The sequence below is a fragment of the Podarcis gaigeae genome (genome assembly GCF_964106915.1).
Source record: "Podarcis gaigeae genome assembly, chromosome: 6".
NCBI classification, from domain to species: Eukaryota; Metazoa; Chordata; class Lepidosauria; order Squamata; family Lacertidae; genus Podarcis; species Podarcis gaigeae.
Genome location: NC_139682.1, coordinates 96,167,449 through 96,194,895, shown reverse-complemented (window position 1 = coordinate 96,194,895; position 27,447 = coordinate 96,167,449). Strand labels below are relative to the sequence as shown.

Genomic DNA, 27,447 nt, shown 5'->3' with positions numbered 1-27,447 from the left:
AGCTGTCATCATTTGGGAATGGCTTCCAAATAGCTGGCACGCTCTTCCTGGTCTCTAGGAATAGAGTGGCTATGTTATTCACAGGGCGGTAGGGGGAGGGATCATTCCCCAATACACCTCTCTTGTGGTGCAGCTAGCCTCTCCAAACATCTGCCATCTTAAAGGTTAAATTAAGGTACCACCAGTTAATAAACTACTGTCTCTAAACATAGCTGAAGAGGCAGGTGTGTGTAGTAAATTGTGAGAAACAAACCTTTGTATCTTCAATGTATTCTTCCAAGATTCAGATTTTCAAAGAAAAAGAAAATGCAGGAAGGACAGATGGAAAGAGAAAGACATGAAAGAGGGAACACACACAATACGCAAGCAGATGGTGCCTTTGCCTCTGCAAATTGTCCTGCAAGTCTTCCTGTTGTGGAAGGAGGAATTTTTGGGTTGTCTTTGCTTTTGTTTTTATTATGCATTTTTATATATTTGTGTTTTCATATTGTAATTTTATGTCGTGAACTGCCCTGCGGTAAACAAATTTAATAAAAAATAATAACAGAATAATAATGATGAAGGCATTTCAGAGTCAAAACGTACAGCTGAGTAAGAATGGGTTTAGTTGTAATTTGAAAACATGTCATACTATAAGAGAGATACAGCAATGATACCTTTTTATTAGCTGTTTCAAAACAGGAGGAGGACCACTGAAAAACAACCTGAAGTGTTAAGCGCAGGGATTGGCTACTCTGCCCAGGAAGAGAATGGCATTGATGGCAACTTCCCGTATGAGCACCATGAAAGGTCTGTTAGCATTGAAGACAAGTTTGTTCAAAGGAAATGAACGGCCTGTGATCATGACGGCTGTGGAAGCAGCTGCCTCGCTGCCTTCTTCATTCACCTGCCAATCAAAGATGCACAGAATTTAGGCCACATGTTTTAAAGAGCAATTGCACTGGAGACCAATAGAAATAAGGGCTTTCTTCTTCCATGATGCCCTATCCCTTGAGAACATAACTAGGGTTGCATGTTTCATTTACTAATCAACTAAATAGGTGCCCCCCTGACTACTTGGAAAGCAGATTTTGAAATATATACACATGCTGATCAAAAGTATAGTGGCAGACTCTCCAAGTGTCCAGTTTCCCAGGGATGTCCCTGGTTTAGAGAAGCTGTCCCAGTTTCTGATCTGATCCTGGAATGTCCCACTTTTCCTTAGACTGTCCCTGTTTCCACTGGAGAAATGCTGGAGGATATGGAGTTATCTGACCCCGAGCCATCTGAAGGCAATCCTGTATAGGGAAGTTTTTAAATGTTTAATTATGTTTTTATATATTTTGGAGCAATGGGATGTCAGCCATTTCATCAGACAAATGTTGGAAGGTATGTATTCACCATTTTGAGGCATCCGCCCTTTTCTCTTAAAGGTAAAGGTACCCCTGCCCGTACGGGCCAGTCGTGTCCAACTCTAGGGTTGTGCGTCCATCTCAAGAGGCCGGGGGCCAGCGCTGTCCAGAAACACTTCCGGGTCACGTGGCCAGCGTGACGAAGCTGCTCTGGCGAGCCAGCACCAGCGCAGCACATGGAAACACCATTTACCTTCCCGCTTTAAAGCGGTACCTATTTATCTACTTGCACTTAGGGGTGCTTTCGAACTGCTAGGTGGGCAGGAGCTGGGACTGAAAGACGGGAGCTCACCCTGCCGCGGGGATTCGAAGTGCCGACCATGCGATCGGCAAGCCCTAGGCGCTGAGGTTTTACCCACAGCACCACCCGCGTCCCTTTTCTCTTACAATGGTGGAAATGTCTCTCCTAAAATGATACCTGCTGCAACACAAATACCTTTGAGATAGCCCCTGTGTGTGAGTGCTGCAGCCGTCTGAAAGGCGGTTGAAAGCGGCAATGAGAACAGCACCGGCTTACCTCTAGAGAGGCTTTGTGGAATGCTTCAGATACAAAAACATCCCTCCGGGCACCTGAAATTATCCCTGAAAAAGACAAGAATTACAGTAATATTACTGTATAAATTGGGGAAAAGCAGGCGGCCCAGGAGTTTATGATGTGGCTATTAAGCATTGAGTCTGTGGAGAAATTGCCAGCAAATGGTGTGTGTGTGTGTGTGTGTGTGTGCGCGCGCGCGCGCACCAGCCACATCATGTGATCAATTCTGTGGAGTGGGGCTTACCTGCCCCCCCCTCAAATATTTTATTCAAATTGGCACCCCTGTGATGGAATGTATACACTTATGGCACTGCTTCTCATTGCATGAGAAGCTGTAGAGAGGATGCAAAAGGTGCTTGTGTGTGTGAGAGAGAGAGAGAGAAAGAGAGAGGGGAAGGAAGGAAGGAAGGAAGGAAGGAAGGAAGGAAGGAAGGAAGGAAGGGCGAGCTGCATCAGAAACCTGGCTAAAATTGATTGCAAAAGAGAAGGAATGCACTAGAAGGCAGAGAGTAGACCGTAGCTAGAATGCCCTCCAGCATATGGTGATGGACTTCTATCCACCACTTCAAAGTGGCACAAGATGGATCTCTGAACTGACCTTAGAGATTGTATGCATGTTGATGGTCTGAACTGATGGATCATATAAACCAGGTGTGGGGAATCTCTGGCCTCCAGAAGTTGCTGACCTACAACTTGCCATCACCTCTGACTATTGCTAATGCTGGCTGAGGCTGATGGGAGTTGTAGTTCAGCAAAATCTGGGGGGCCAAAGACACCACCAACACCTGATATGATCAGGGTTTCAGAGCAAGACTTCCATTTTATCCACCAGATGCTCAAATACACCTGGGGACGGTGGGCTTTCAAAACCAGGGCAAAAAATATAATTGTAAAGAAGTTTGTTTAGTTTTATAATTAGGGTTGTTTTTACCATGTGCTTATTATTTACTTTTTGATATACATTCTTAGAAAATCTGGAGAGGCTACTTTTATTTTGTCTCTCATGGTAATGAGACCAAGGCTATTCCTGATAAATTGTATGTGTGGCCTGGGGCACGGAGGTAGCATATAAGCAAAGTTTTGCATATGATTGTTAAAACTGGATATATTATTTTGAAGTCAATCTATTTGAAGATTTTGGATCGGTAAATAAAGGGGCACAGAACATATAGTACGTGACTGCAGATTTTAGAGTGACAAGCAGAACGTAGAAGCTCCATGAACTTCCTGAGACCAAACACGGGTATGCCAACATATAGAATCATAGAATCATAGAATTGTAGAGTTGGAAGGGACCCCAAGGGTCATCTAGTCCAACCCCCTGCAATGCAGGAATCTCAACTAAAGTATCCATGACAGATGCCCATCCAATCTCTGCTTAAAAACCTCCAAGGAAGGATGTTTTTACAATAAGGAGGTCTAGAAAGTTGTTATGCTTTGAAATAAAATATGAGAATCTTAGGAATCCAAGTTGTTAACCTCCAGGATCTTTGAAACTGAAGGTGTTTCTTCCCCGCCCCCCTTTATTTTTTTAACAGCAAAAACATTTGTTGCCAGGTGTGAGTTTCTCTGCATAAAATGTTAGGCTGAGGGTGGTTACTTGGAAGGGCAGAGGGGCATCCTATCCTCTTTCCAAGCACAGGACCCCTTCAAGACTCACCTGGCAGATTGGCGTCTTCCGGTCTGAAAAGATCCGTCAGACCCATCTGCTTTAGCTTCTCCTTCAGGCTGAAGCTGTCCTCCATACGGAAGCGGGGCAGATGCACTGAGATGGAGACCTCTCTCAGGGCATTCAGCCAGCCTTCCAGCTTCTCGGCTGTCAGCCCCTGTTCCACTTCTGCCAGGGGGGTCTGTGCAAAGGGCAGGATGAGGACCATGGTGATGTCATCTCCTTTGTAGGGCAGCTCCAGGACCTGCACTTTGGAGCTTTCAATAGAGGCGTACTTGAATGTCGCTTCCTGATACATGGTAGGCACAGGGCAAGGCCCAGAACCATTTGTGTAAAAGGTCTCCACCTTTGTATTTTCAAGCTGGAACTTTGATTTCCAGTGGCCCTGGGTTAATGCATTAAAATAAAAGAGAACAATCAGTCAGAAGCCAGGGATCTGGACTACCCAGCGCAATTTACTTTGGCCCTGACTTCTCACCAACCCCATGCAGGTTTACTCCCCAGAAGGAAATTATTAATCTGGAATAATTACCACACATGGCTCTGTATCACTGAAATGGATTGGGATCTACACAAAAGCACCTTAAGATTTGGGGGGGGGACCCCACCTTTGTTAAGACAGGTTCAGTAGTAACTATTTCATGTTGAGATGTCTTGAGTGAGTGGCCATTGAAAGAGATCACGACAGAAACAGGCTTCGGATACACAAACTGATCATCTCACTTCCATTCCCACTGATGTTTACAATTATGCCTTGTAAGGTTGGGCAGGCAATCAGACAATGCTCCCTCACAACTGGCTCCACATCCTCTCTGCGGACTAGCTATATTCCTGGCATCGGCCTCTTGGTCAGTTTTGTGAAGCCAGCATCATCATGGGCATGGCTGCCACACGCACCCTGCCGTCAGGAACATAGCTAGGCTTGGTTTTCTCCTTCCATCAACAGCCCCTCTCTGGGCAGGTTTTAAACCACATTTCATCAGTTCAAGAATGCCACTCTTGTGACCTTTCCATACCTTAAAGTAAATAGTGTTGACTAGTACCAAAACGGTGAGGGCATCAATGCCTCCTTCCGGGATCACATTATTGATGAGCTTCTCTGTTTTGTTTGCCACCCAGTCATTAATGAGTGCCCGAGATAATTCTGGCTTTTCCTGAAAGGTGGGGCATAGAAAAAGGCTCTATGAAATCTCACATTCTACCAGACAACGTATTCAGAGGTTTAATTATTTAATTTGGTTCAAAGCTAATAGAATTTCTCAACCACAGTCCCTCAGTACTATTGTTCAACACCTACAGTAAAGGACATAATACCTTTCAATAAAGAACTGGAGACAAGACCATCAGCCTATGTGGAAAAAATATGTGGTTGGTCATGTGTCCAAAGTCATGGTTACCAACCAGCCAAAACTATACAGGTCAGTACAAATTGTCCTCTTGGCCAGTTGACAGAATTGGAGGATTAAAAAACCAAGAAAAATGCAGTAGGGGCATAAGTAGCACTCACATGTGCACTAAGGGAAGCGGCTGTGTTTATAAGTGAATGGCACATGCATGCCACTGTAAATGAATGCACCTTGCAGGGCAACTGTGCTCAAATCACAGCAGTTTCTGACTGTGAGAGAGAATTTCCTTGGTAGTAGTTTGCAGTTCTGGAACTCCTTGCCCAGGGAAATTCAATGGTCCCCATTTGTCTTGACCTTCTGTAAAAAGAATAGGACCTATATATGGGTGTGGAGGTAATATGGCTATGCCAACACCAATGTAATAACAGAATAACACCATAGGGGGGGTGTAAGCATATTTTGTAGCATACACTGTCTTAAATGCAGCTTATTGATGACTTATGACAACGTCAATCAAGTAGTATGTAAATTTTATGAAACAAATGCATTTTCTGAAATAAACAGAAAAAATCCAGAGAATGACTCTAAGCCAAAGCCCTGAAAGTAAAAACCATAGTTGTGAAAATCTTAATTCACACCGAACAGTTCTCCATAATGTTTTTATTCCATTTTTTCCATCATAACAATTCATTAAGAAACAGGCAACCCTATAACTTGTCCATAACAGCAGCCAAATCCAGAAGTAAATTAGCACAGAATTAGAAAATATTACCACTGAACAAATGAAGTAAAGTTGCAAAGTGCTGGGAGGCGCAGGGCAGCCCAGTAGGAGGGGGCAAAGAGGAGGAGGAAATCAGGTCTGGATGTGAGGCTAGGATGTGAGTCATTTGAGGAGCAAAAGTGAATGTGGAGTGTGGAGGAGGAACTAAGCTCCCAAACAGCAACAAAAGAAAACAAAAACCTGCATTAACTTCTAGTTTGCATACATCAGTATTCATCCTTCAAGTTCAGAAATGTCTAAGAGAATAAGAAATATATTCACACCTCTTAATAGCATCATCACATTTATGACTCACTTTGAAGTTCAAAGGCCATAGTTTAGCTCCATAAACCACCTCACTAACGTTCTGATAGGTTTCGTTGAAGCTGAAGGACTTCTCCCCAAAGAGGCGGTTGGCTGACACCAACTCTGATGATTTGTTGGCTTTCTTGTAAAGTCGGCAGTTAAGTTTGGCAAAGAAGAAGTGGATCTGATCTGATGTCTTTTCTGAAATGGTGTCAAACTGAAAAACCTGGAAAAACAGGAAATAAAGTTCTTAACCCAAGGTACTATTTCAAGGTTTGTGGAGTCTGTAATCTGAAACCAGAAGCATCTGTAACCCGAGGTACCACTGTATTTCCAAATGGATGCATCTGAAGAGGCAGACTTGTTTAGTCTACCATAGCTTATAATGCACTTGCTACTACTTTGTCTGTTGGGATCCTGGAAGCCTAGACCCAAGTTTGAGGCAAGAACCCCAGCAGAGATTTAACATGGCAAAACATGCAGCAAAGGAAGAAGAAGAAGAAGAGTTTGGATTTGATATCCCGCCTTTCACTCCCTTTAAGGAGTCTCAAAGCGGCTAACATTCTCCTTTCCCTTCCTTCCCCACAACAAACACTCTGTGAGGTGAGTGGGGCTGAGAGACTAGAAAACTTTAAAAATGTGCCCTTCCACTGAGGTCCTAAGTATCCCACTTCCCTACCACACAGGCAGACCACATGTTTGGGAACTTATAAAATGGTTATGTTACAAAACTATTCAAAGGTCAGATTCATGTACTTTTCCATACAGCAGTCAGAAAAAAGTTGCACAGGCAGTAAAATATTGCTTGATTACAAAATGGTAAAAGTTCCTAAACCATTGGTATAGAAAAAAGCTAGTTTCAGACTGCATTCTTGTTGATAAAGCTATGTGGTTGGAGGGAGCAGCTCAGAGCTCCTCACACAACTGATTTCACATGTAGACTAAGACAGTGAAAGGCTTGGTTGCCCATTTCCTCCCAAGGTGAGGGGAAGTGACCTAGGCTAAGCTCTACTTTATGGCTTTAACCCAGGCATCCCCAACCTTCAGCCCTCCAGATGTTTTGGACTACAATTCCCATCATCCCTGACCACTGGTCCTGTTAGCTTGGGATCATGGGAGTTGTAGGCCAAAACATCTGGAGGGCTACAGGTTGGGGATGTCTGCTTTAACCCCTTCATGCATTAATTTGACTCAAATATGCTTATATGAGGCTGGTTACTCTACACTGTTTATTCTGCATTCATCCTGATTTCCTGACATTAAGTTTCCACAATGGTCAAACTATGTCTGGTATTTACTGAGCATTTGTACTGATTTGTTTGTGGGGTAGTTCTATGACAATGGACATTCTTACACATCTTTCCTCGTCACTTTAACTGAACAGTCCTAAAGTTCTGGTATGTACCTACTTAAATTTCTCCAGCAAAATACTGAGAGTCTGGAGGAAGCTTTAGTCTTCAAGATGAAACATGTTATTTGATGGAAGAGACAAGGGAGAGCACCAGGGGCGTGGGGGGGGGTGTATGGTCCACCCAGGTGTCATCCTTGAGGGGGTGACAAAATGGCACACCGCGTGGGGTAGCACTGGGAATGATGCGTGGGGCTTGCAACTGCCAGGCAGACTCTGTGGGCAGCTTGCCACGGTGCCCCCCTGAGCGGATCACCGCCACGCCCCCATGAGGGGCTTGCCCCACCCCCACCATTCTGGGTCCTGGAGCAGCTAGCTACGCCCCTGGAGAGCACAGTTCCCCTGCAAGTCCTCCTGCACAAGCCCCACTGAGTAACAGCCCTGGGGAGCTCATGGTTTAGAGATATATGGGTCTCCAGGTGGATATGCCCATTTGCCTGATGTGGACCTGACGTTCCAAACAAATCACAATCCATAGTCACAAGGATGAAAAGCTTGTCTTGTTTTTGGTAACTGAAAACTTATGATTTTCAGAACTTAAATTTGTATGTACAGATCTAGGAGGTCTGCTTCCTCTGCCTCGGGAGACGCTGGGAAGCCTGTGCTGGTCCACATGGCCTTGGGAGGTGCAGTGCCAGTCCACACAGCCTAGGGGAAGCTGCGGCCTCCTCAGCCGTTGCCAGAGACGTACTTCTGGACATCAGCTTCTAGAAGTGCCACAACAGAGGGAGGAAGAGTGATGGGGACAAGGCACGACCAGAGCATTGGAGCCAAAGCAGGACATTCTGGATTGGGATCAGTAGCCAGGGTGGCTTCTGTCAACCTGAGATGTCCCACTTAAAACAGTATGACCTTCCAGTGCAGATTTAGGGACACATAAGAGGGGGGAAAGGGGGGGAAGTCTTGTTGTTTGATGGGCACTTGTTCTGTTTGCACAACTGCCCTATATGCAACATGCTGATCTGTGATATTCTTTATTCATGGTGGCCTATGGTTTTAAATGAGCTTTAAGGGACGTGGGTGGTGCTGTGGGTTAAACCACAGAGCCTAGGGCTTGCTGATCAGAAGTTCGGCGGTCCGAATCCCCATGACGGGGTGAGCTCCCGTTGTTTGGTCCCTGCTCCTGTCAACCTAGCAGTTCGAAAGCGCGTCAAAGTGCAAGTAGATGAATAGGTACCACTCCGGCAGGAAGGTAAACGGCGTTTCCGTGCGCTGCTCTCGTTCAGAAGCAGCTTCGTCATGCTGGCCACATGACCCAGAAGCTGTATGCTGGCTCCCTTGGCCACTAAAGCGCAACCCCAGAGTCGGTCACGACTGGACCTAATGGTCAGGGGTCCCTTTACCTTTACTGAACCAATACCTAAAAACCATGTGGAAAGATTAACAACCAAGCATAGAGTGGAAATCATTGAGTCTTCCGAAAGGAAACACTCCAGCTCAGTCTTATGCAAGAAGGCTGCCCCCACATAACCCTGCCCCCACGTTACCTCCATTAGCTGCTGGAGGGTGTTGCCACAGGCTCCCAGCTTAGTCATGGCAAAGGCTGTGGAAATGCTGAGGGGTGACAAGAAGATGTTCTCATTGGCATTCCTGGAGCTGGTCAGTTTCTTGTAGAAGAGGGCAGCAAAGCGAGAATTGGCCTTGGACAACTCCCAGACACGTGGGTTGGTAGAGCTGGGAAGGTTCTCTTGAATTGGCCCAGAGGCTGCAGCCTCTTGGGCCTTCTTCTCTGGGTTGCGGTAGATACACATAGGGTTTACAGGGATATCCTTTGGCTTGGCAGTGCATACATCCTTCACTAAGTGGTGGTGTGGAGTTACAGCAGACAACATACAGATGAGAAGTAGTAGTGGGAGCTGCATCTTCCTGTAAGCAGGAGGGGGGTGGACTAAAGATGAAGAGATCCAGCTTTCTCAAACATAAATGAGCATGCATACAGATAAACCACCTATGGTACTTCCTGCTGAAACAACCACCCATGAAGTATCTTAGTGCAGGAAATCAGAGAGTAAGGAAAATGGTGCTTATTCCTCAATGAATGTGTTCAGGAGCAAGACAGATGAAGCAAACTGCATTTTACTCCTGTAACGATGGTGCTGTAATCTAAGAGAGTTTAAAATGAAGAACTGGACATATTTGTTTGCTTTTTTAATTGGGATTGGCAATTTTATTTTTTCATTCTTTTGCTCTAATGCATTCAGGATGTAGAAACAATTGTCAAGCATGGAATGCCAGGTGGGAGTGGCGAGAGAAATGTTAATTGCATGCTTCGCAACTGAAGTAATACATGTGACTGCCTTGCAGGGGGTTGGACTAGATGAACCTTGGGGTCCCTTCTAACTCTGTTTCTATGATTATCCGAGTGTCTAAAAGCCACCCCTCCCCCCAGTAAGGCCATTAAGTCCAGCGTCTAAAATTACCTGTTTGCCCCAATTGTGCCTTTGAGGCACTATGCAGACATCATGGCTAGAAGCCAATGGCAGTCTTATCTTCCTTGAATCCATCAAATACCCTTTTTAAAGCCATCAAAATTGGCCAGACCCTTCACTGCTATATTTTTTGTTCACAAATTAAGAGCTGAACTTTGCATTGTATGGCAGAGCACCTTCTTTTGCTTCGCCTTAATCTTTCACAGTTTCACTGGGTGTCCCAAAGTTGTAGGATGAGAAGGTGCATGTTGTGGATAAGAGTAGTTTTTCTCCATCTTATATACCTGTATCATGTTCCACAATTAATCACCTTTTTTCTACAGCATGCCCAGACAGTTTAGTGCAAAAATTCAAATGGCTGCCCCACTGAGGCAAGGCTTTACTAATAAATGAGGGAACTACCCCTTTGCTGTCTTTTAATAGTACCCCAAACTCCACCACCTGAGGCAGGTGACGTCACCTGGTTGAATGGCTGGACTGGCTCTGTTTTAAAGAAACTTTCAAGAACTGGGATCTCTTACCTCCTCCTTCCTGGGGCTTTCTCTCCTCTTAAGGCAGGGTGAGCAAATGGCTGGTTTGCTTGCTTTTGGCAAAGTTCAGTCCCAGTCAGTAAGAGTGTTCCTTCTACTCAGCCAGAGCCAAAACAAGGAAAAAAGGGGCGGGAAGGCCATGGAGGTCAAAGGAGAATGACCAGCTGAAGCAGGTTAAACAAAGAGTGAGGCCAAGCAATGTTTGATCTGAGAGGAGATTTAATGTTCAACTCGATGTGGGAATGTCTGGATATATACTGCACATACGAAACTGCAGATAGACCCAGCAGAACTGGAGAAGCAGCAGCAGGAGAAAGTAGCTCTGTTTTACTTCTTAAAACTATTCCTTGTTCGTTTTGTTGAAAACATGCAATATGAATAAAGCAATGTAATCCTACTCATTTTTCCTGGGAGAAAGCAGTTTCGCAAGCCAGCCCTCCTCTTTGCAACACATGGCCTTTCCTGGTCTTAAAGGTGGCAGCTATGGGATGACAACATAGAGAGGAAGGGAACACCCAGCCAGCCTTCTTTTAAGAGCACTTGCATGAGAACCATGCCTGCCCCCAGAACGGTTTCATAGAAATAAGTATTGCTTGATATAACAAGCACCTGCAGATATAACAAAATGGCCATGCCAGGGGGCAGCAGGGGAGAGGACTGGAAGGTGTAGGTGGAATAGCCCAATGACTGGGATGGGAAGAAGAGTGGGGAGAGACACAGGGCCTGCCTACATCATGCATTTCAACTGCTTTAATAGAAGCTCCATCTCCCTAGAAACTCAAAGAGCTGTATTTCTGTTAGGAGGGCTATGAATCCCCCTCAGGCAATGCTCAGGACCTCAACAAAACTATAGTTCCCAAGACACTTTTTGAAGAACCTGCAAGTTATGCACCATTCTTGGTTTGTGCCTGTGACAGAGTTGGGAGTCTGGATTGTCTTCGGTTGATTTTTGGCTGCATACACTGTTGTGGAGGGTGGGGTGATTAAAAAATCAATCCTCCCATCAGACTGAGAACATCTCCTCACTCACCCAGTTTAAGATATTCCACCATTCTTCAGCAGGGTTTCTTTTCTTTCAACAAAGTAAGAGGCTCACGTATCTGTCAAACAAAGCTTTCATAATAAAGAAAACTGCCACACAGCAACATGGTGTCTGAGAGAAACTAAAACAACACGATGAGGCAATAATGAGAATTTGTCTCTCTAACTGAACTGAACACCCCAATTCCAGAGCACAACACAAAAGTCCTGCCCACCAGATGCCAGACATTATACTATTCAAATTAGGCCTCAGTGTTTTCCTTACATACACACCATGCCCTGAATGTGCACACCCACCCACCCACCCAAATTCTGGGCACTGTAGTTTACCTCTCACAGAGTTAAAATTCTCAGCAACCCTTAGCAAACTAGTGCACAGAAATCTGCTTCAAATGTGCTTTAAATGTATAACACGTATGCAGCCTGTAATGTATGTTTTGGGTAGGAGGGTTGCAAACATATGCAATTGTTCCATGGACCAGTGTTTGGTTTGTGCTGCTGGGCTCTGAATACTTAAGATTGTGCAATATTTGAGCATGTTAATGAAGCCCTATATTCTCCAGAAGCAAGTCTGCAGAAATAATGTGATTAGCAGACTCCTAGTTTCAATCACATTTCTGAAGATACTGTGTTCTTCAACTTTCAAATGTCATTTCCAACGTCAAGCCTTACAAATGAAGCTTTTTTAGCTAGCCAGGTAAATGGTAGTAGCAATCCTATTGTTAACATCACTGCCTTTAACATTTTTGAGCTAGGTTTGCAGCAGTATAATTGGCTAGAGACCCAGTTCTAGGCTTGTGGGGGGGTTTCCCTAGGAAAGCTACCCTCAGGACTTCTCCTTAGTAACCCCCACTCCCATGTGCTTGTTTGCAGACCAGCAGATGGCCTGTCCAACAGTTAATGGCAGTGACAGCATCCTCTTAGCACCCCCCCCCCCCCGGTTCCTGCCATAGGATTAGTGGGCTCTGATGAAACTCTGTGCTTGCCAGAGTTTGCTGTGCATTTGAATCCTCTGATTTTGTTTCATTCATTTTTATATGCTTTTATGTGTTCTTCATATTGCCATTTTACTTCTTTTAGGGTGTATATTTAACAACATATTTGTTTTCACACTGTAGAAGACACACTTGAGGGAAGAAATACCGTATTTTCCCCTCTATAACACGCAGATTTTTTCTCCTAAAAAGTAAGGGGAAATGTCTGTGCGTGTTATAGAGCGAATGTGTGGTCCCTGGAGCCGTTTGTCCCAAGTGCATGGCAAAAATCATATTGCGCCGTCACGGAGGAGAGGAGGCTGCTGCTTTCCTGCATTCTGCCTCAGGGTCTTACTGCCCACCCTGTTCTGTTTCAGTTGCTGTTTGCTCAGACAGAACAAAGAGCAGTGAAATCCCCTCCCCTCCAGGCAACCCCTCCCCTCCAGGCAAGTAGAGAGGAAAGCAGAGCGTCCCTGCTCCGGTGCTGGGACTCGGCAGGCAGCGGAAAACATGCAGATGAGAGAGAGAGAGAGGGCTGGCTTGAGTGGGTGGGTGGACGGACTTTTGCCTTCCTTCCCCCCCACCCCGTTAAACTCCTCCCCTGCATTCTTAGCCAGCTGCTTCTCCGCACACCCCTCTCGTGCTCCTTGTCCCTTCTATATTTTTCCTTCCCTCCCCACTTAAAACGTGGTTACAAAGCACGGATCCACATGGATCCTCAGGATCTTTGCATTGGGTCACCCCAAATTCACCATCAGATCACATAGCATGGCTACAGCCTGCCCCCCAAAAATCATGTACCCACTGTTGCCTGGGGCTGCAATGGTGCAAAAACGTGGTTACAAAGCATGGATCTACATGGATCCTCAGGATCTTTGCATTGGGTCACCCCAAATTCACCATCAGATCACATAGCATGTCCATGGCTACAGCCTGCCCCCCAAAAATCATGTACCCACTGTTGCCTGGGGCTGCAATGGTGCAAAAACGTGGTTACAAAGCATGGATCCACATGGATCCTCAGGATCTTTGCATTGGGTCAGCCCAAATTCACCATCAGATCACATAGCATGTCCATGGCTACAGCCTGCCCCCCAAAAATCACACACCCACTGTTGCCTGGGGCTGCAATGGTGCAAAAACGTGGTTACAAAGCATGGATCCATAGGGATTCTCAGGATTTTTGCATTGGGTCACCCCAAATTCACCATCAGATCACATGTCTGTGGCCACAGCATGAAGCACAAAAATGATACATCCACTGTTTCATTCAGAATGTTTTTTCCCTTGTTTTACTCCTCTAAAAACGATGTGCGTGTTATGGTCAGGTGCGTGTTATAGAGCGAAAAATACGGTAACTCGCAAACTAAAAACATGTGTTGATAACAATAGCTGTCAAACCCGTAACCTCCAAGCAAATCACAAAGTCAATGAGCTCATTGCCTTGGAGTCTTCTTTATTATCACCAGCATCACTTTAGACAATTTTTTTATTTTATTTTTTGTTAAATATACCTCTGCAGGGCACAATCACATACAATCAATACGATTGGTAAATTACATGAGCTCTATCCCAAGCATATATGCACCAAAATGTCAAAAAAGTTATTAAAAAATGAACTCCACCCAAAAAGGTGATAATGACTTAAGAATGTCTCGGGGAGACTGGTACAATCCTAAAAAGACCAAAGGAAACTTGGCTTAATACCCCCCACCCCCGCACACAACCATAAAGAATGCACACAGATATAGAGAAATCCCACAACTGGAAATGGCTTGGGAAGTGTGAGAGAGGCAGGTTTGATGAACAAAAATAGGGAGTGAAATCTAGATCGAAGGCTGCAAGTCCATCAAAACTAATTTTAAAATGCCACCATGCTGCTGATAAGGTCGCCTTGAAGGAAAGGGGTCCATGGCTAGCAAAGAGGCTGCTTACATAGCAAGCAGAGACTGTAAGGCAATTGTAAACTCACAATAGGCAGCAGAGACTGAATTTAGGGATCTGTACAGAGCCTGAAACTGTGATCTGTCAAGACAGCCGGCAAAAAAGGGGGCACTGCCAGTCTTGTTCCCCACTCCTAGCTGCCCGTATCTAATGCTAAGCTAGGGGGATCTCCCTAACCAAATCCAGCTGTGGGATTCTGTTCCAGTTACACAATCTGGTTTTGGATGCCAAAGACTTGTGAGTATTGTCTGCCACAACAAACTAACATTAACGACAAGAGGGCACAGGGGGGTGTCTTCTTGCAGGCATCCCATGAATTCAATGGGACTTGCATGTAGAAGACAATCCCACCTACAAATGGTGCCCAAAGTCACTTTAACATACACAGAAGCAAACAAATTTTGTTTATAGCAAACACCAAATACTCCACAGGATTCTGTTTTTTATATATATAAAAGATATGTATACATGTAACATCAGCATATCTAATACTTTTGAGAGAGAGAGAGAGAGAGAGAGAGAGAGAGAGAGAGATATTCTGCATTTAAGCATATGTTTTTCTTTTGGTAAAAAAACCCCAAACTTTTGCCTCCAAAATTAGATACTTTTTTGTATGTGGGGAGAAAAGCATCAGGCGGTCATAAATACATAAGTTATTTAGATATAGGCAACATCAGAACAGAAGCTACCCAGAAAATGGCAACTGTAGCTATTAAGGAACTTCTAAGATACTATCATAATGAAAGCTGAGTGTTTGCTGTCTTTCAGAACCAGAGCCTTAGGCTTGTAGCTTAAGAAATCAAAAAGCAATTTTTTGCCATAATAAATAATTAAAACACTGTTGTTTGTCCACTGGCAAATCTAGCACAATGTTTACCACAGGAATCCCATTGAAGCAGGGAAGGAAAGGATGACTTTGGGTGTCATCAATATGTCCTCTCAATGAGCTACCCTTTTAATAAGTACAGAACTGTCTCTAGGTTGATTTGGTGAAATAGGAAATAATTTGATGTTTTTAAATGATGAATATTAGGCAACTGATCCTGAAAAGGGTGGAGTGCCCTTCCTCCAGAGCTGCGTATCAACCCAAGACCAGCAATTACACCAGAAACCATTTGGTGATGCAGGGACATAGCTAATCTCATGCAATTTAGTTTCCTCAATCAAGGCCATTGCTTTTAGTGTGTCTGGTTAAAAGCACAACTGTGAATTTTGAAAAGATTCGTCTGTTGTGTTTTCCACATAGGGAGAAAAGAATTGGAGGTGGGAAATTCTGCACCAGAATCTCAGTAGCTTGGTTTACACATTACATTAAATCATAATGTAAAAAACCCTGTTACTTCATGCTTACTTACCGTGTTCCTGCCACAGATAAAAACAAGCCAGACTCTGGTTTGTTATACTGTCCAAACCTGGGCTTGTGGTTTGCTTCCTCCAAATAAACCGCGAGTGGCAAGCCTGGAGCCAGTCTTGGTTACAGCGCATGGTTTGGAGCAAACAAACCACAGGCTGGGTTCAGCCTGACCAGCCACGTTCTGGCTTTTTCCATCTGTGGGGTGGCGACAGAAGCAGGGAGAAGGGGCCACTGGAACTTCTGAGCAAGGTGCAATGCCCTGCTCCTCATTCACACAAAACCAGTTTTACACGGAGATATAGAGTCCTGTGTTAACTGGACCCTATCAAGCTAATTATTACATTACAAGAATGAGCCTCTACAAATCCTGAGCTTATGTACTCATTTCCTCCTCCAGAATGGTGGCGAGGAGATGACTAGAAGTTTATTCTTCCCATTCAGATGAGCCAGTTTACCTGTTGTCCAAACCGTATACAGTAATTAAACTTAACTATGATTCAACGACAGAAGCCTGGCTACTAAACTATGGCTTGAAGCTGGCTTCTCTCAAAAAAAGGGGGTAAGAAAAGAAAGTTAAGATTAAGCACTTTTTCTTGGTGCAGACAACATGGGGTGATATTCTACTGAGATTTACTTAAATTCATTACATTTAATGCACCATTAGAAGAATTACACAAGGACAATATTTTAAAAGATGATTTCACTGCAGTTTGGGTTGACAATAGATTTTATGAGTATAGCCAAACATGGCAATCTTCTGGCACCCACTCCTCATACTGTATGGTTTCCTAACCCCCTTCTCTTGGTGAACAAGGCTCATCGGTGGAAAAAATAATCCTTACACCACTAGGTGGTGCTATAGTTATATGAATATTTTGAATAAGGGTTTAATTATTTTTATTACTTCAATCCATCTCAAAGCATTATTTAAGAATTTGCACTATATTTTGGGTTTCCCCTCATTTTCTGTGTGTATTGTGATTTAGTATATATTATTTCTAGTTTGATTCGCTTGTCATATGCTTTTATGATTTTGTATGTTACATTGGCCTAATATCAAATCAATTATTGTGTAAGCTACTACTATGGAAATTCCAACTTAGGTGTTTTACAGGTCCTGTTTTGCAAATATGATGTTCATTAGCCTTACGGATAAAAAAATAAAATAAAAACATTTAAAAATTAATAATAGGACAAAGTCAGGTCCATTAATTTCAGTGGGTCTACTCTGCACAGAACTTCATGGCACGATGCAGTTAATCTAAAACTGAAAGCTTTTGAATGCCTCTCTGCAGCTGTTCCCAGGAGAATGCAAACTCAAGGCTTACACAAGCTTTTTCTTGTAATGCTAAACATAGTTTAGCACTATATCTGAATGAGGCCACTGATACACCTTTTTAAGGTCTTTCTAGAGCAAGTCAGTACACAGATTTGCTTTGTAAGATGGAGTCAACTGCTGGTATTAGTCATTCACTTTCCTATAGTGGGTGGAATTCAATGCAGCACTAAGGAGATTGTTCCATCAATGCAAGCATTTCTTTCCGCCTGCCTAAGGCCTTCTTTTCCTCCCCTGCAGACTCTTCTAGGGGTTCTCCAAACCCTCCAGAGCAGGTTGGAGGAAGGTGCAGGTGGAAGGAAGCCTGACACTAACGTGCCCTGGCTTTGGTTAACAGAACCAGGTAGTTGAATCTGCCGTTCATAATCAAGTTCGTACTTCACAAGACACACTGTGCCAAGCAAATATCTGGGGTTGTTGGACCACAGTTAGGTGATCCTGTCTGCCCCTTTAGATATTTTGAGGCAAGGAAGAGTATGCAGCTGCTAGCTTTCCTTCCACTGGTCTACTTCTTGCCTACCATCCACTTCCATGTAAGGTAAAACTGTAGTCTGTTTATAACAACAGGCAGGGCATGGGGGCAGATGAGAGGCTCAGGATGGGAGATGCATCTGTGGTATAATTTCTTCTGCTGCCTCTAGATCTTAAATGACCAGGCTGGATCTCAAGAATACAACTGGAAAAAGTTCCCTTCCGTAAACAGAAATATTTGCAAATGCGTAGAACATAATGTAAATTCCGCTATGAACATACTGATGAGATATGGGGAAAAGACTGAAGAGTGACCTCCTTGAGGCCATTTATTTTTAAAAAGCCCATGCCTGCTAAGTTAGTAGAACTATGAAACCAAGTGCTTTTTGATTACATATGCTTGTCTTTATGGATTCATGTATTAATTGGTCAGAATGAAAGAGGCTTCTATATAGCTTTGGACATGCAGAAAAATGGTATAATGTGTCTAAGCTACAATTCAATACACTTTCTGCAGCCAAGTACCACAGAGCTACCTGTGCAGCCAGCATGTGCAGTGTGTTTGCATGCATTTGCTGCTGCATTTAACTACACCTGGTGCTACTTCTACTAAAATTCTTCAAGCTTCCTTATATTTATTTTTACTAGACCTCAATAGAAAATTTCAAGCAGGAATAATGACAGTAAACAATAACTTTTTCATAAGCCCTTTTTTGTTGCAAATTGTAACTTGATGGGTGATGGGAGAGTATTCAAGCATTAAAAAAAAAATAGAAAAGGGGATATATAAATGGCTGCAAATTTAATGAGGCTTAAACACACCACTTCCAAAATCTAATAATTTATCATCACTGAATATATTTTTGTAAGGCTCAACAGTCATAAGCTTTTAGACATATTTACCAGTGTTAAGAGCTGAAAACACAGAAACCAAGTTCAATAAAAACTGGCTAAACCAGTAGGATGAATAAAATAAAAATACCTCACCCCCACCCCAAAAAAAACCAACACCCAAGAGTAAAGCACAAGTCTTTGGCTCTCCTTGAACAAAAAGCAAACAAACCAAAAAAACAAAACAAAACCAAAAAAAGGTATTTCCCACATTTATACAGACCCCCCATTTGCCTACCAGTAGGGGCAATATCACATTTGTGCATCACTGAGTAATAACACCATTAGAAAAGGCAACTTCACAGAAGTTATTGGCTAAGCGAATTCATTTGAATGCTCTATTTTGAGGCAGCAAGCTTTTGACTGGTGCATGATCAGGGAGGGTGACAGGCACATCTACAGAAGGAAAAGGAAGAGAAACAGAAGAAGCTAGAGCAGTTAAATTAGAACGGGTACTGCAAAAAGCATCTAAGTTACCCTGTAAATCCTTCATAAACCTTTTACGGAGTTACATTTTGCTCTAACCACCAAGGTCACCCAGGGCAACAGAGGACATCCAGCTCAAAATGCTCTAAGGAGGTTTGAAGTGAACAACAAAGTGGAAAGAAAGGAGTAATCTACAGAATTGTTCATTAATAACAGCTCTTAAAATTGCATGCTAAATGTATCAGGGAAAAATAAGCCAAAACTTAAGCACAGTATACAGGAACAGCGGAGGAGGAGGGTGCTGCTGTAAAGGTTTGTTGACTATTGTGAAATACATCTATGTCTGTTTGCCTGTTTCCTCATTGCTATAAGGCATCCAGAGCACAAAGGTTACAAAGCTAGCGTCAAGAGAAGTGGAGTCTGGATCCCATGGACACTTTAAAAGTCTAGTGTGCTATGATGTTTCTCTTAAAACAGAGAGAAACCGTATGAAAGGGGGGCGGGAACTAGTCCACTGACGCAACAGCAATACCAGCAGACGTCTCTCTATTTCTCAAGTTTATGAATCTCCAAGCTCAAAAGATTCTGAAAAGAGCTTTTTGAATGCCACTAGAATATAGATATTTCTCAGGTTTCAATATTTTCTATGTCTCCTTTACAAAGAAGGAAGGATTCACTGCCAACCAGCTCCTTACCTTAAATAGTGCTGAAAAGCCCTAGAAAAGGAATTTAGGAAAACTAATTATAAAAGAACAAAGTAGATGAACTACAGAATTAGATTCTTCTACTTGAAAGCCAGTACACTTCACCAAAAAGTCACTGAAAAACTTGAAGCCTTTTCCTAATTCCTTATGTGCTCACCTTTGTTGAGTATATCTTTGCACCAAAAAATGAGGGAAACAAAAAACTCAGCCAAGATCAATGTGGTTTGAAAAGATTAAACAAAAACCTTTGCTTGTGCAAACAGGACATTAACCTGGATAGGACACTGTGCACAGAGTACAGCCTGGGTGGGGGGATGACACAAATATTGAGAGATCTAATTTTTAAGCTCACATTCAGAGCGTGTACTTTTATAGTAGAAGCTTCTCAGTATCAGCAATGGCATTTTCCTCATGTTCTGCCCATTCTTCCACGTGCTCAATGAATACACACATGGCAGGGTGATTAAGCCTCTGTGCAAACTGCTTTTTGCAATGTCCCTAAGCAAACAGACAAGCCTTGGCATATACACTTTGTACAGCCGTGGGCAATTTTCACAGACTAGTGAATGCATGTAGATCAGGGTGGCTGGACTTGCCGTCATGATGCTGCTCCCCTATACCAAGGGTGAACCATCTTTTTGGCCCAGTGAGGCAGATCCTTCTCTCTCCTTCCCCATGGGCCAACACTGACAGGTGGGCGAGGCCACCCACCCTCCTGTCAAAGTTGGCCCACAGAGGTGCAAAAAGCTAGTGAGCAACACTGATGCAGCAGTAGTCCCATCTCGCCTTCTGCAGGCTTTACGCGTGCAGCTGTCCGCTGGGTGGGGCTTGTCCTGCTTTCTGCAAGGATCAGCTGCCTGTGCTGGTTGCCTGCAGAGGGTGAAGCAGAAACCAGTCAACACAGCAGAACTAAGCAGGACGGAGGTCCACCTCCTATCAGGTGACATCACCTGCTCACCAGAGTGATGTCACTTGATTGTCAAGTGGGTGTGCTTTATGAAATATAGTCTCATGGGCCAAATTAGAATCTTGGACAAGCCCAAATTGACCCATGGGCCAGAGGTACTCCACTCCTGCCGTTTATGCATGTTCACAGTATGCACATTAAAATGACTGAGAAGTGCTGAAGTCTCTCTTCCCTGAAGTTAGGAAATTTTCTGTATATGACATTATTCTAAAAGAAAGCCAATTTTTCTCTTTTTTTCAAGTTAGGCTCTCTCTGGAGGGGAAGATCTTTAAAAGATTGCTACATAATTTACGTACAAGGTTAACTAAATTTTGTTTTCTTGCAAACAAAGATGAGATTTGGGGCCAGGCCCTTCATAGACCTGATTCATTCAAAGGAGTTCCTGTGTTGTGAGAAATAGGAATAGTAGTACTTACAAGCAAAGTTAGCTTGTTTCAGTGCTCTCCTGATATTACTCTTGCTTTACCGCACCAGGAAAGGCAGAAAGGTGTGATGGGCTCCCTCAAGTGAACAATTTTCATCAAGAAAAGAAAGTATTTCTATCTAGACTTCAGTGGAAAGCAGGGCCAGGGGAAAGAAAGGTAGTGCGAAAGGAGAAAAAAAAATTCTCATGTTAAAATTCTGATAGAGTGGTGTGTAAATTTAAGAGAAGCTGAAGATGATTGTTAAAATGCCTTTGAGATATATTTTTTCAGTGCCTCTACCTCCCAGATGTTTTATAACAGCTGCACTCATGTGAAAAAATTCTTAAAACATACCCAATATATATACAGATATAACTACATATATGTGTATATATACATACATATATAGATAATTTTTATTTAAATAAAAAAATGAATGCTCGAATCCCAAGCCAATACATGTATCAAATTTTTGGCCAGCCAGGTCTGTAGGGCATAATCAAATTCAATGTGAAATAGTATATAAATGCGGTGCCTTGACTGGGCAAATTAAATAATCACTACTCAACAGAGTCTTCTGCTTGGACTCTCCTACTGGTAGGCAACAGGGGGGCTGTATCCCCCCCTTTTGTTCAATGTAACAGTAAGACAGATGCAAAATAGCTGAAGGTTGCTATGACCTCAACAAGGGTTTAAGGGAAGAAAAACAACCTAAAACAAGATTAATAAACTTCTGCTTTTACCCAACCAAAGCAATGCTTCAACTTATTACATAACCAGTGCTTTCTGAGTTTTAGTAGTCTAATCCATATGGGAGAAGTAGGCTTAAGAGATGTGTTTGAGCTTTTGCAATGGTTTCCACTCGGAGCATCTCTACCTACATATAAACTTGGAGGGAAAGAGGAGGAAGTCAAATTATGCACAGCACAAGTAAGACCACTGCCTGCAACAGTGGCATTTTAAGGACAATCTTAAATGCAATGACGTATGCAGCAAGAAGAAAGGTTTTCATCCCATCTAGATCCTGAAGGGTGTTGCTGTTGAGACAGAGTTGCTGAAAGTAAATCTAAGGAGTTCTATTACCTTGTCAATCTCTCCCATTTACTCAGAGAAGCCTTCCCTCTCAGAGACTGAATACAGCAGAGATAGGCAACTCCCCCACCCCAAGACAGACCAGGGACAACCATGAGCAGCTTTGGATGCAATAAAGATGCAGAGGGAACACAAAGTAAAGGGGCCTGCACTTCCTGTCTTCTTGCTTCTCTCCATCCCACCCAAACTATAACTTCTACAGTTCTCATCTTGGGCAGATGCAGCAGCTTTCCCTGCATTAGTCCCCATCCTTCCCAGAAACAAAAGTTAACACAGAGGCTGTGCTTTAGACCTGACAAAGAAGCAGAGAGACCCAAATTTCTCAACCTGACCCATCTCTGACAACTGAAGCCATTCTACACTGAAGTTTAGGCGCTGTTTTTAATCTGCAGAAGAAGTGCAATGGCTGCCTTTCAAGCGTGCTGGGATCAATCAGTATTAGCCAATTTATGCTGCCTCACCAGAAATGGAACAGCTATTTCATTCTTATTCATGTAAACAGATCTGCTTGTTGAGGTGATGAATACATGCTTTACAAACTGAAGTTAAAACCCTATCATGCTTAGAAAAATACAATGGATAACGGTGGTGTCCTAGCATGCTTAAAGAGAGTTACTTTCAGAAACTCTGCAACACATTTTCTGACAAGGCAATTGAGAGCTTCCTCCTCCATTGCAACACTTCCTATTTTCTTTTCAAACTCACACAAAGCAGTGGTGAGTGAGACTGTTTTGAAGGGAGAAGAAAAGAGGAAATTATACACTGGGTATGTAATAATACCAAAATAAAAGAGAAAACCTACCTCATTAAGATCATACAATTAATCAAACAGAGTGTGTGTATATATATTTATATATATAATATCTGTTTCTTTTAAAGCCCTGGCATTCAAGGCATCCAAAGTTATTAAAATAAAGTTCATTCACAGAACAAAAACAAATTTAATCTGAGTTGCTTGCAGATACTGCTAATTTTCATTTTTTTAATTAAAAAATGTGTTAATGTGAACTATGTGCAGGGTTTGTTCTAGTAGTGGTGTTGTGCACATTGTCTCAGGACCTGCCATTGTTGCAGCTCTTGCTCAGTGTCTCCCATTATATCCCAAGGAGGGGTAAAGGTGACCCCAGACAGAAATGGAGAGATGCTTTTGTTCCTTCAGGGAGCAGGTGTAGGTGTTGCTCCTGTCCTCTGGGCATCCAAGTCGCCTCCTCCCGCTTCAGTATCTTCCGACAAGCTCAGAGCTGCAGTTTTGCTTGAGAGGAGGCCAATGCTTTCTTGCGCTGGAGCTGCTCCATTTGGAACATCACTGCTGAAGAACGAATGCCAAAAAGGGAAATTAACAGTGAAGACAGTCAGGGAGAGAAAGAAAGAAACTGAATAAAGTTTTAGAAAAAGAACAATATTGAGAAGACATTCTGAATACAGTTGGCCATGGTGTTCCAAGTGGCCACTATCAAAGACAATCAAAAGATCAGTTCCGTCTGGTAAAATACAGAATAATCTAAATACAAATTCAGTGAAGAGAGATTATGCATTCTGAAGGTAGTGGAACTGGTTTTAACTCACATTTGCTGCGTTCCACTGTGTCAGTTTTCTAGGCAAGGCAAGGCACGTGGGTGGAAGCAAATTCCACATATAGTCGTACCTCGGAAGTTGATCAGAATCCATTCTGCAAGCCTGTTTGACTTCCAAAATGATCGGAAACCAAGGTGTGGCTTCTGATTGGCTGCAGGAAGCTCCTGCAGCCAACTGGAAGTCGCAGAAGGTGTTCGGTTCCAAAGAACATTCACAAACCGGAACACTCACTTCCGGGTTTGTGGCGTTCGGGAGCCAAAACGTTTGAGTCATAAGGCGTTCGCCAACCAAGGTACGACTGTACTTTAGAATGCATTTCTATGTTTAGACATAAAACAATAATAAATCACGAAACAAACGGAACACACAAGAAAAAGAGAATATATTGCCATGTTTATTTTAATATCTTTAATCTGCCTTGTTAAGTTGCATCTGTTTGGACCTTCCATCTCCATTTAGGGAGCAGAACCCCAATAGTGTAATATGTTACAACCACTAGAAGAAGAGTTTGGATTTGATACCCCGCTTTATCACTCCCTTTAAGGAGTCTCAAAGCGGCTAACATTCTCCTTTCCCTTCCTCCCCCACAACAAACACTCTGTGAGATGAGTGAGGCTGAGAGACTTCAGAGAAGTGTGACTAGCCCAAGGTCACCCAGCAGCTGCATGTGGAGGAGCGGAGATGCGAACCCGGTTCACCAGATTACGAGTCCACTGCTCTTAACCACTACACCACGCTGGTTCAAAGCGGAGCATAGACAGAGGTGGTAACTGGGCAAAATAGGTTTGACAGGCTACTGTGTGCTCTGTGGCTGCATATATAGTGGTCCTGTTGTGACCCACCTTGGATCAGGCTGTGACCCACCAGTTGAAGACCAGTGCTATTACCTGAATGTAAGTGCAACATCCTCAGCTGGTACCTTGCTTTGCTGTCCATTTTCTGTCTGCTTACTGGCACTCACTTTGCTTTTCACTTCCAATGAAGACTGACTCTCCTAGGGAAAGAATAGGAATACCTACAGTTCACTAAATATGGGTAAGATGTCTTCTATGCTTGTTTCACAGATGAGGAATAGGATAATTGTAAAACCACTGCACAGACCAACTGACACAAAAGCCGCAGGGCAAGCGAACATCTGAGACATATCTGCCCTATCCATTTGTTCAGGATACACAAAAGCACATGTATCAAGCAGCAAAGGCTAAAGCATTCTATCATCACAGGCTTGAAAACCACTGCCCCATTTCCAAATGCCAGCTAACAGGTGTTGTGCCCAGGCTGCAACACAGTGCATGCAGTGGTACAGTTTTGAACTGCAGAAGCTCATCATGAGATCTTCTGGCCATGCTCCCTAGGAGAGTCTAAATATGTAACCGTGGTGATCCATTTTATGATAAATTTTATAGGGATCAGCTGACAATTATATAATAGTGAGCTGGCAAAGGTGGTGTATTTGTCAGCATATGGAATTCGGCTGGGGAGACCTGGGCTCATATCCCTGATCTGTCAGATGACATGGCCGCAATCTGATGGATTGGTGCTTACTTCTGACTACACGTGTTCAACTTGTATCACACAATAAGAATTAACAAAAAGATATTTAGTCCGCTGAAATGCAGCCTTTAGCTTTCAATTAGAAACACATGCAATCATGCAAAGTAATATTACTATTTAAATTGCTAGTGTGAAATAGGAATACCCACCAAGGAAAGAGCACCTGCCCTCTGCTTGATTACTTTCCTCATTCTCCAATTTACTCTATGCTAATCTGTCCCAAATAGTAGTATAACTTGAAAGCCTTGTTATCTCCTCATTCACTTGCCAAGGGGGGTGGGGGTGAGTCTTTCAATTACCCTGGCACTCCAACACTATATAAAATATGATAAAGGAAAACAAAGCCTGAAAAGCTACAGAAGTCAGAATATTTAAAATCACTGTAGTCTCAAAAATAAGAAGAGTTAACTCTGGCAGCAGTTATCTAGAATAACACCTTTTTGTGAAGAAGCACCAGCAGTTTCTTTTTCAGTCTCCTCTGCTCACCCTACAAAACACTCACCATGCTCAGCTCCCGGGTTCTCTTCCCGATCTCCCTCTCCACCTGGTGCAGCTCCAAGCTCAGCTGTTCACTTGAGATCATTCCAGGCCACTTGGGAGGTGGCGGTGGGGGCTGCGGCTGGCCTGCCAAGGGGGTCGCCTCCCTCTGCAACAGCAGCCTGTTACTAACAGCCTAAATGCATAAAGCGAAGCACACACACAACTGAGCACAGAAAGAACACCATGCAGACATGAGGATGAGGCCAAACTTCAGGAGTACTGCTTGGTTCACAAAACCCAACCTTCCTTCCTCTCATGTGAAATACACAAATTGGTCATTACTCCCAAGAATATTTCACATACTCATGAAGATAATCTTAAATCAGAAATACAGTTTGTGAAACATGCAGCCCTTTTCCCCAAGCTTTGTGAACAATCTTTCATTTCAGCATGTAGCACAGGTGGCGATGCCTGGCTCCATGCTCTAAGGAAGATGTGAGACAAGAGCAAACAGCACTGACATAAGACGTTCATTACTGAATCAGGCCAAGGGTTCATTTAGTTCAGCACTCTCTTTCTGGGAGGAGGCAGCCAGGAGCATCTGGAAAGCTCACAAGGGAGAAAAGATAGCGAGCAACATCCTGCTGTTTCCCCCCAAAATTCAGAGTTATACTTGGAACACAGAGGTTCCATTTAACTGTCACAGTTATTAGCAAGTTCTTTGTGAAGCTATCCAAGCTAGATGCCATCACTCCTTCTTGAGGTAGTGAATCCTAAAAGGTAATCTGATGTTGTCTGAAGTACCATGTTCTTTTCTCTGTTCTGTCCCTACAGTCCACAGATTTCACTGCGTGACTGAAAGAGAAGCATGGTTGTGTCTCCTGTTTAAACTTTGTGAAAAAATCTGGCATGTGCAGGGATTGGCCACCTTGCTCAAGGCGTCTCACTGATTGTCTGTAATCAAGTTTACTACACGCTGGTGGTGTGGTGGAGCTGAAACCAAGCATCTGACTATAGTCCTGAAACCCCACTCACCCACATCCTGGTTTTGAAGCAGTGGCTTTCTGTGATTTCTTGGAAACTTACTAGAGGTTACTTAATGAGAAGGAGGTGATGGCAGTTAAGCTTCCTTAAAATATAGTTTCCCGATCACCAGTGATCTTCCCTAGCAACCTGTAGTTGCAGGAGTGGTGCTCATAATTTAAGAAGTGTTCATAAAGGGCAGCAGTGAGGCCAAATAGGCTTGGTAATCAGCTGACTGCATCCTAGAACATGCTCCATGTTACTGAGCAGTGCACAGGAGCCTGCAGCAAATCATTCAATGTTGAATGAGTTGCTCCTAGCCTGAGAACCACTGTTCTAAAACAAATTATTTCTGCCTAATTTGCACTGATCTGGACCTAGCTGAACAAATAAAATATAAGCATGTTGGTATCTAAATGACATCTGAAATTAAGAATTGAATTATATACGTATATGAAAATGTGTTTGAATGATTTCATCTTAAAAGTTTTGGCACTGAAGCAATATTTCAGAAATGTCTGTCACAAAGCAGTTACAAGTATCTTTGGTCTTCGTTTTTAACTTGTGTATTATCTAGTGCATCATTAGGTAACTAAAACAACAACAACAACAACAACAACAACAGAGAGTAACAGTCATGTGGGTATTTTCAAACCATCCAATACTCCTCCATTGCACCATCAGCAAAGGCATGCATGCCAAAAGTAAGACCTATTTGTCTTTTGTTCTTGAACAAGAGCACAATATTGCCAACAAATGCATCTTGCACACGGTGGATAAAAATCAATGCTTTTTTAAAAAAAATGGTTTTTTAAAAAAAAAATTAAATCGGATTTT

At 43.1% G+C, this 27,447-nt stretch overlaps 2 protein-coding genes across 7 annotated transcripts in view; both read right to left on the bottom strand.

Annotated features, from left to right (window-relative positions):
• Positions 1 to 588: 588 nt before the first annotated feature.
• On the bottom strand, positions 589 to 10,530 carry SERPINC1 (serpin family C member 1). The gene is given in 8 exon segments (XM_083743921.1): positions 589 to 886; positions 1,909 to 1,973; positions 3,587 to 3,980; positions 4,612 to 4,749; positions 6,018 to 6,233; positions 8,903 to 9,281; positions 10,366 to 10,442; positions 10,444 to 10,530. Coding segments are annotated over 8 exon segments (1,515 nt in total). The 5' UTR covers positions 10,516 to 10,530; the 3' UTR covers positions 589 to 712.
• Positions 10,531 to 13,828: 3,298 nt separating this feature from the next.
• Positions 13,829 to 27,447, bottom strand: part of RC3H1 (ring finger and CCCH-type domains 1) — a 67,877-nt gene continuing 54,258 nt past the window's right edge. Inside the window, exons 18-20 of one of the 6 annotated variants that reach the window (XM_083743778.1) lie at positions 25,610 to 25,753; positions 24,441 to 24,547; positions 13,829 to 23,287 (exon numbers count right to left, since the gene is read on the bottom strand). In XM_083743778.1, the coding sequence (XP_083599904.1) occupies positions 23,134 to 23,287; positions 24,441 to 24,547; positions 25,610 to 25,753 (405 nt within the window). In that variant the 3' untranslated portion in view covers positions 13,829 to 23,133. Of the gene's footprint in view, positions 23,288 to 24,440; positions 24,548 to 25,609; positions 25,781 to 27,447 lie in introns of all 6 variants that reach the window. The other 5 variants (XM_083743779.1, XM_083743776.1, XM_083743777.1 and 2 more) reach the window with 5 other exon arrangements.